The sequence below is a fragment of the Montipora capricornis genome, chromosome 3 (assembly GCF_036669925.1).
Source record: "Montipora capricornis isolate CH-2021 chromosome 3, ASM3666992v2, whole genome shotgun sequence".
Lineage (NCBI taxonomy): Eukaryota > Metazoa > Cnidaria > Anthozoa > Scleractinia > Acroporidae > Montipora > Montipora capricornis.
The window spans coordinates 4436253-4443752 of record NC_090885.1 but is presented as its reverse complement, the minus strand read 5'-3'; the positions used below and the strand labels follow the sequence as shown (position 1 = coordinate 4443752).

General features: G+C 37.9%; 1 protein-coding gene across 5 annotated transcripts in view; it reads left to right on the top strand.

Annotated features, from left to right (window-relative positions):
- The first annotated feature begins 2249 nt into the window (after positions 1 to 2249).
- LOC138041986 (chromatin complexes subunit BAP18-like) overlaps positions 2250 to 7500 on the top strand; it is a 14588-nt gene continuing 9337 nt past the window's right edge. For 4 of the 5 annotated variants that reach the window (XM_068887707.1, XM_068887708.1, XM_068887705.1 and 1 more), the window contains exons 1-4: positions 2259 to 2416; positions 3791 to 3881; positions 4693 to 4722; positions 6184 to 6302. In XM_068887707.1, coding sequence (XP_068743808.1) covers positions 4702 to 4722; positions 6184 to 6302 — 140 coding nt within the window. In that variant the 5' untranslated portion in view covers positions 2259 to 2416; positions 3791 to 3881; positions 4693 to 4701. Of the gene's footprint in view, positions 2417 to 3790; positions 3882 to 4692; positions 4723 to 6183; positions 6303 to 7500 lie in introns of all 5 variants that reach the window. The other variant, XM_068887706.1, reaches the window with a different exon arrangement.

Sequence of the window (7500 nt, the reverse complement as noted above, 5' to 3'; positions counted from 1 at the left end):
GCATTTAAATCTTTGAAGTGAAATCTTCTCTGCCAAATATTGTTTAAGTGGACTAATTAAGTGAATTTAGTCAACTGGTGAGGTTCCATAAAGATCAAGTTCAGGGGCGGATCCAGCATTTTTTGAAAGTGGGGGCCGAACAAGAATACTAATCAGCGCGCGTTAGCGCGCCTCAGTAGCGCCTTAGGCGCTACTTTCTAGGGGGGTCTGGGGGCATGCCCCCCAAGAAAATTTTGAAAAATTGGGTACTCTTACATGCACTCTGGTGCAATCTGGAACGTAATGTATCAGGATTTCATATTGAATAAAATTATAAGTTATGGTTACTGATGATGCATGGTTTTTGACTCTTCGCTTCAAAGTCACGAAATATATATAATTATATATATATAGACATTAAGATTTTACGTTGTTACAGTCTCTGTAAGATAGGTTGACTGTAGACAAGTATTTCGCATCCAGTCTTCTTCCTCATTTCGAAAGGATAATATTAGCTCCTGTAAGTTGAAAGTTTATTCGCACAACTTTGGTCATACTATTAGCGAAAAATCACGCTTTAGCTAAAAAAATCAAAAGCTCCAACAGACTGCTTACAAAATGATAAAATTATTGTATCTTTTGACAAAAAAAAATCTCCAACGAACTGAAAGGGGGGGCCGCGGCCGCCTCGGCCCCCCCCTAAATCCGCCCCTGAAGTTCGCATTTAGCGACCACAGTTTCACGCGCCTTGCAGCCGCAAGATGGCAGGATTTGATGTCCCGTGAGCAGAACTTACCACATTGATTTTTTGTTCATTTTTGGACAACGTGGAGATAATTGTAAATAAAATCCGTTTCTGGAAAGAAAAGTAGGGGTCACCGAACGTCCAAGAGCGTTAAATCCAGGCAAAGCTATAGCAATGGCCTTTTGCCCTATCATTTCTCATTTTATTACTTAGCGCGCGCGCTCGTGTATGACGTGGCGTGTGCATTTGCGTGCGCAGTAAGGATGCGCAGAAACAATTGGCGCGAACGTCCTTAAGGAGACAGCTATATTTAACATACGTGCTTTGCAAATTCACTTGAATCCGATAACACGGGTTCAAAAATTTTTTATCGGACACTTGATTCAAGTTTTCCTTTCATGTTTGGTACTGTTGTTTAGCTCTATCTGTCTACTTTATCACCATATAAGAATTAAGTCGTCATATTTTAATCCCGCAAAGGAAACCGAGAATGCGTTTATTAAAGTCAGAGAGATCGTACTTATCGACTATAGTCTTCCATTTGCCATTCTGTACAAAATCCTGTCGGTTACGTAACTCGTTCCTTCCAAGATACAGGTTTCAAAACATAAGTCATTGTAATCGCTTGACTCTGTAGTCAACAAGTCACGTTCGTCCACAAAATGTATATTCGCGTTTGTCTCACCATCCTCCGCCATTTTTGTTTGATGGTAAATCGCGAACGACGCGATCATTGCGTGGGAATTCGCTCAGCTGTCAACGTTGGTAAAAATGAGGACATGTGATTGGCTATCAGTTAACCCTCGTGGGAATACCGGATCTCGCAGGAGATCTAAAAATAACTTAACAGGGATTACGATGGGAATAGGGCCATTATGAGGGATTACTTCTCTTACCTTCATAATCTCTTGCTGGGGGCTAATCATCCAGAAAGTGGGGGCTATTTGTCCGTGGGGCGAAAAAACGAATACAAATTATCAAACCATCGATTAAATACCCAAATTGCGTGCACGAAGACAAATTTCGAGTTTTCTTTTATTGGAAGCGTGACAATGGGCGTGGTATGATGACGTCATATTTAAGGTTATTGGTTTACAAAAGTTGGAAACTGACCAAAATAATGCCAAATTCTCTCAAATTACTTAACCATTACATCCTTAGCAACGCACCCCAAAAAATACGTCAGAGGGCCCTTAGGCGGATCAGGTCGAAGCATTTTCCTGTATTGATTGTCGGTCCAACTGCTCAGTCTTCCAACCCACGTTGAAATACTTGCGAATTGCACTTAACGACAAAATATCTCGTCCCTAATAACTATGATAATGTAGCTGTATCAAGAAACACTGAGTAAGAACAAATCCCGATGGATGTCTACGATAACGATTGATTTAAAGAAGAAAAAACGCAACCGGCGGAGAATCATACGAAACCTCCGTGTCTGCGCGCGTTGCATCTCGGTAGACAGAGAGTTCGTTCACTATTTCCAATCCCTTGAGAGTTCACGGCCATCTAATTTCATTTGTACGTACATGACAACTCATGACAATTAATAATACGGACACTGGGATTCAACCGTCGCGTTCAATGGCGTTTAGAAGGAGTAGGAAAAAGAGTTAAACAGTGTTTGAAACGTTTCTTCTGGTAATAAAGAGGTCATTATATCAGTCGTTTAGAAGGCCTTAAAGATATAAGGTAGGGTTTATATCACCTGGATATCCGTAGAGCTAATACCCATAGGTTGAATAAGATTCTCAAAATTCAATCAAATAATTAAAAATATATAAGCTTAAGTTATTAAGAGCCGGACGCTTCTGGTTCGTTATACGGTAGTTTAAGTGTATTAATAATAACCACTATAAAGGAAACTGATGTAGAAGACGTAGTATTTTTTAAAGTGGTACTATGACCAAAAAATCAATTCTTCTTTTCCTTTGGATTTCAAAACTATGTTATGTTAACTAAGCACTAAGTGACCCAAGTTTTAACCCTTGATTTAAAAAAGAAACCTGTTTATTTTAATTTTCCTATTTGATAGTCTGCCATTACTAACTTTGAAATCTTGAGAGTGCGGGAGCGAGGAGAAAATGACATTAAAGACTCACTAGTTTAAGAGTGCCATTTGTGTGCATGTGTACACAGCTGAATTAATGTGGAGCAAGGAACAAGGTTGTTCATTTGATTAGTAAGGCCAAGTGTTCTTTTTATCGCAACACCATAAGAGATAATTTGGATAACCCAAAAAACCTTTGGAAAATCATATTTCTCCTTCGAAATGTACTAATTTACCTAGTCAGCTGAGTGTCGATGGTATGACGTCCAGTGACCCAACCAAGATAGCTAACCTCTTTAATGAACATTTTGCCAACATCACTTCCTCGGCTCAGCTTGGCGATCTACTGGAGAGTCAGAATTGGAATGATTTAACCAATTTGGTACATTCCAAACTCGATCACACCTTTTTTTTCCATTCTGCCAATCACGGAGGATTCTGTTTTCTCTAGTCTTTCTCGACTGCCTTCAAACAAGGCTGTTGGCCTTGATGGGATCAGTGGCTTTTTCCTCAAAATAGCTGCATCGGTAATCTCTTTGTCGCTTACCTCTATTTTCAATTTGAGTCTTTTGTGTGGTATTTTTCCAGACATGGAAAGTTGCTTAATTCTCTCCCTTACATATGGAAGGCTCCCTTTTAGCCGGTTCAAATTTTCTTCCTTTCATTCTTGCCACGGTCTCAAAGATCCTCCAGCGCCATGTGCATTCTCACTTCTTTTATTTTCTCACTAAACATGGTCTCCTCACTGATTTTCAGTTTGGTTTTAGATGCTCTTGTGAACTTGCGGTCATTAATCTGTCGGATGATATTCTCGATACTATGGATTGAGGCCTTCTGAGTGGGCTTCTACTGATAGATCTTTAAAAAGCATTTGACCTGGTCAACCATCACACTCTGCTTTATAAACTCAGTGTGTAAGGTTGTTCTTTACTAGAGCAATCAAGTGGTTCGGCTCATATCTAAATGGCCACTCGCAGAAAATGGTTTTTAAATGAGCTCTTTCTGATCCCGTTCAGGTGTCTGTTGGAGTCCCACAGGGAAGCTTACTCGGGCCATTGCTTATCAAAGACCTGTCTTTGTATCTATCTCCATCCTTCGACACTACACGTAAGTAACTGTTTACGGTTAATGTGTTACCCTTGTTAATGTGTTACCCTTGTTAAATAATGTATTGTTATTGTATTGTACATGTATTGTAACCCTCTGAGGTCCAATCGGTCAGTTTTGAATGTGAGTAATGGTGGACCATGAAATCCAAAACTTACACTCAAAAGAAACAGCCTTTGGATAAGCTTAAAATTTTGTCATTCAGGAGTTACACAAACACACTTTCAAATTCTGAAGAAAAAAGAGGTAATAAAGGTAGCCGTCACAATGTATTGAAAGCCAGTGATGCATGTTACCACAGGTCATTTCATTTGTATAAACAGGACATAACATGTCAATAATTTCAATAGTGATCCATAAAAATCGATCATTGTTGATTGAATTCAATAATTGTCAATCAAGAGAAGTCGATGGTGCGATTTCTTGTTATTATCAATTTTGATTGATTTGTAAAGTTATAGTTCAATTTTGATCGATTCTACATTGGCTAAAAAAAGCGATTGTCTCTTTATTGCCCTACAGAGTTGTTTACACTTCCTTACAAGTTATTGTCTTGTTTATGAAACCAACCTTGAAAATCGTCTCCACTTTTGTCGATAAAATCGATAGTGATGGACAATTATCAACAAAATTTATATCGAGTTGTATCGACTTATCAACAACGTTTATGGTGATTGATTTTGATTAGCATATTACGTCTTGGAATAAATAATCACAAAAAGTCCTCTTAAATCCTCTCAGATAGTATTCAGCCAAGTTTAATGTTTGTATAACTTTTTTGTATTTTTTATACTTTTATGATCATCTGTAGACTTTCATCATGAGTTCATCTGCAGCCAAGGTAAACATAGTATAATGGTTTTTGAAAATGTAGAAGTGATCCTCACACTTACTGCCATTTGCGTCCATCCTTGAAGCGCGACAAATTTTGTGCGAAGTTTTACTTTTCAAACGTTAACAGTTTGTCCGGTCGTGTGTCACTTTTGACCAATGAAACGTTGGCGGTTATGTTTTGAAATGGACCACGTTTTTGACGGCATACCAGCATGTTTTGTTCACGTGCTCTTCACGTTTTCAGGTTTTCCGTGTGAGCGGAGATATCTATGAATTTGCCTAGGAATCTAGAAGAGTTATAAACATCTATCTTCCGTGAGTTTCCAAAGATGCCGAATGTGGAATTTGGTATACTTTACCAAGAAGAGATATGTGATCCAGCAACTACGAGAAAAAAAAAAAAGAAACCGAAGTGAAACTAGAAAGATTGAGGAGGAAATATTTCTGTGTCCAGGGCATTCTGCGCATACGTGCTCTTCCGTGTTTCAAGGAGCATTTAAAACCTTGATCTCAAGCGACTCCTGGACAGTAATTTACCTCATTCCAAACTTGTTGACTTTGAATTTTTTTGTTTCCATTGCAAAACGAGCAGAGACGTTATTAGAGCGTTCATGCAAAACCCGAACGCTCTCACTAAAAACCTGAAAACTTTGAGAGCACATGAACAAAACATGCTGGTATGCCGTCAAAAAACGTTGTCAATTTCACAACATAACCGCCAACGTTTCATTGGTCAAAAGTGATTCATAACCGGACAAACCATTAACGTTCGAAAAGTGAAATTTCGCTCAAAATTTGTCACGCTTCAAGGATGGATGCAAGTGGTAATAACTGGACAATTTAAGCAATTGTCTATCACATGTATAAACCCCTGAAAAATTCAGGCGGCTTCAACAAGATTCGAACCCATGACCTCATAATGCAATGCCAGTGCAATGCTCTACCAATTGAGCTACTGTATGTCAGCCACATAGCTGGGAGCAGGTGAATTTGATGGGCTCATTTGAAGCCGTGAATGAGATGAATGAAAGAAATGTATATATTTGAGTGCAGGTTGTAGACAAAACATAGAAGTGACCCTTGCACTTTCGCACTCATTGGGAACAAATGAGCCCAACAAATTGACCTGCTCCCAACTGTGTGGCTTCATAGCTCAGTTGGCAGAGCATTGCACCAGCATCGCAGAGGTCATAAGGTTCCCATTGAAGCTTCCTGAATTTTTCAGGTGTCTATAAGAGACAATTTTGTTAATTGTCCAGTTAAGTGAGAGGATCACTTCTTCATTTCATCTATAACCCTTCTATACATGTAACTATGTATAAAAATAAAATTTAATTTCTTTCATTCATACATGTAAGGACTTTTCTTGATCCTGTTCCATGATCATACATGTATGAGGTAATCATATTCTTCTTGCTGGAAAGTGACTCCTTGTATAAATTTTGTGATCTTTTTTGCCTACTGATAGGTAGCTGAAATATTTACTGCTGCAGGAGAGGCTTTTGCTCATCTAGGTGAACTGACAATGCAACTTCATCCATTAAACAGTGAATCAGGATTGACATCTCCCTCAGCATCAAGTGCAAGGTAGTTCTTCTCTGGTTCATTTTTGTTTGTTTATTTATTTATGTATAATAATAATAATAATAATAATAATAATAATAATAATAATAAAACAACTTTATTTATTTCACTTACTTACATTAAAAGAAATAGAAATGATTGATAATAAAAAAATTCAAAATTCTATAAAATTACGAATTCCATGATGCAGAGATATTAAAATCATACAATCGAATTATACTAATGACGGCTAAACCAGTGTCCATAAAACGCCCCGAGTATAAAAACATATAGACCGTGTATCTCAAATATCCGCACTAGCTTGCTACGAAACGGCTTTCGCGAACCTCTAACGCATGCATGTACCGATCTTAAGAGTTCAAACGAAATCTCACTGTCCTGAGCCAAGTGATTACAATATGATAAGGCTCGGTATCTTTCTGGGCTATCTTGTCTGCGAGATGCTTTAAGAACCCCTGACACTCGTTTCCCATTCCGCCATTGGTTCCAAATACTAAAGGCGTAAACGAACCCATTTCTACATCTAACACCCTCTGCTGGTACTTGCGTTTCTTCTCTTCTTCTTGCTCCTTGAACACTTCCGATGTTGGCTTGCTCTGGTAACACTTGGAGTTGACGTGCGCAACTCTTACATCAAAAAATGCCGTAACTCCTCTTGCCCAGAACCCTCCCGCTTTGATGTCCAGCCTTGCCTCAGAACTTGAAACAGTGCTCCTCAATAATAATAATAATAATAATATTAATAATAATAATAATTTAATAATAATAATAATAATTTATAATAATAATATTATTATTATTATTACTTTTATTAATTAAGCAACTTTACAAATGTTCAGGTTATAATTATTGATCGTGAATTGTGTAGTTTTTACAATTAACATAATTGTGAATATGTACAAACTATAAAAATGGATTCAATACTTATAAAAATGTTGAATTGCGAATGGGATAAAACTGTTCTTGTAACGTTCTGTATGACATTTTATCAGAGGATACTTTCCCTTGTGGAGTTAAAGGATCCAGATATTCAGATGTGTACATGTAGGGTTTAAGAGGCAGGAATTGCATTTTTCAAGAATCTCGCTAAGGAGTCGGTTGTCAAAGATACCGCCATAGATCATCTGCTGGAGACTTGACACTTTAATTTTTCAGGAGTGGTATAACATCTGCACATTTCCATAAAGCTGGGATGGATCTT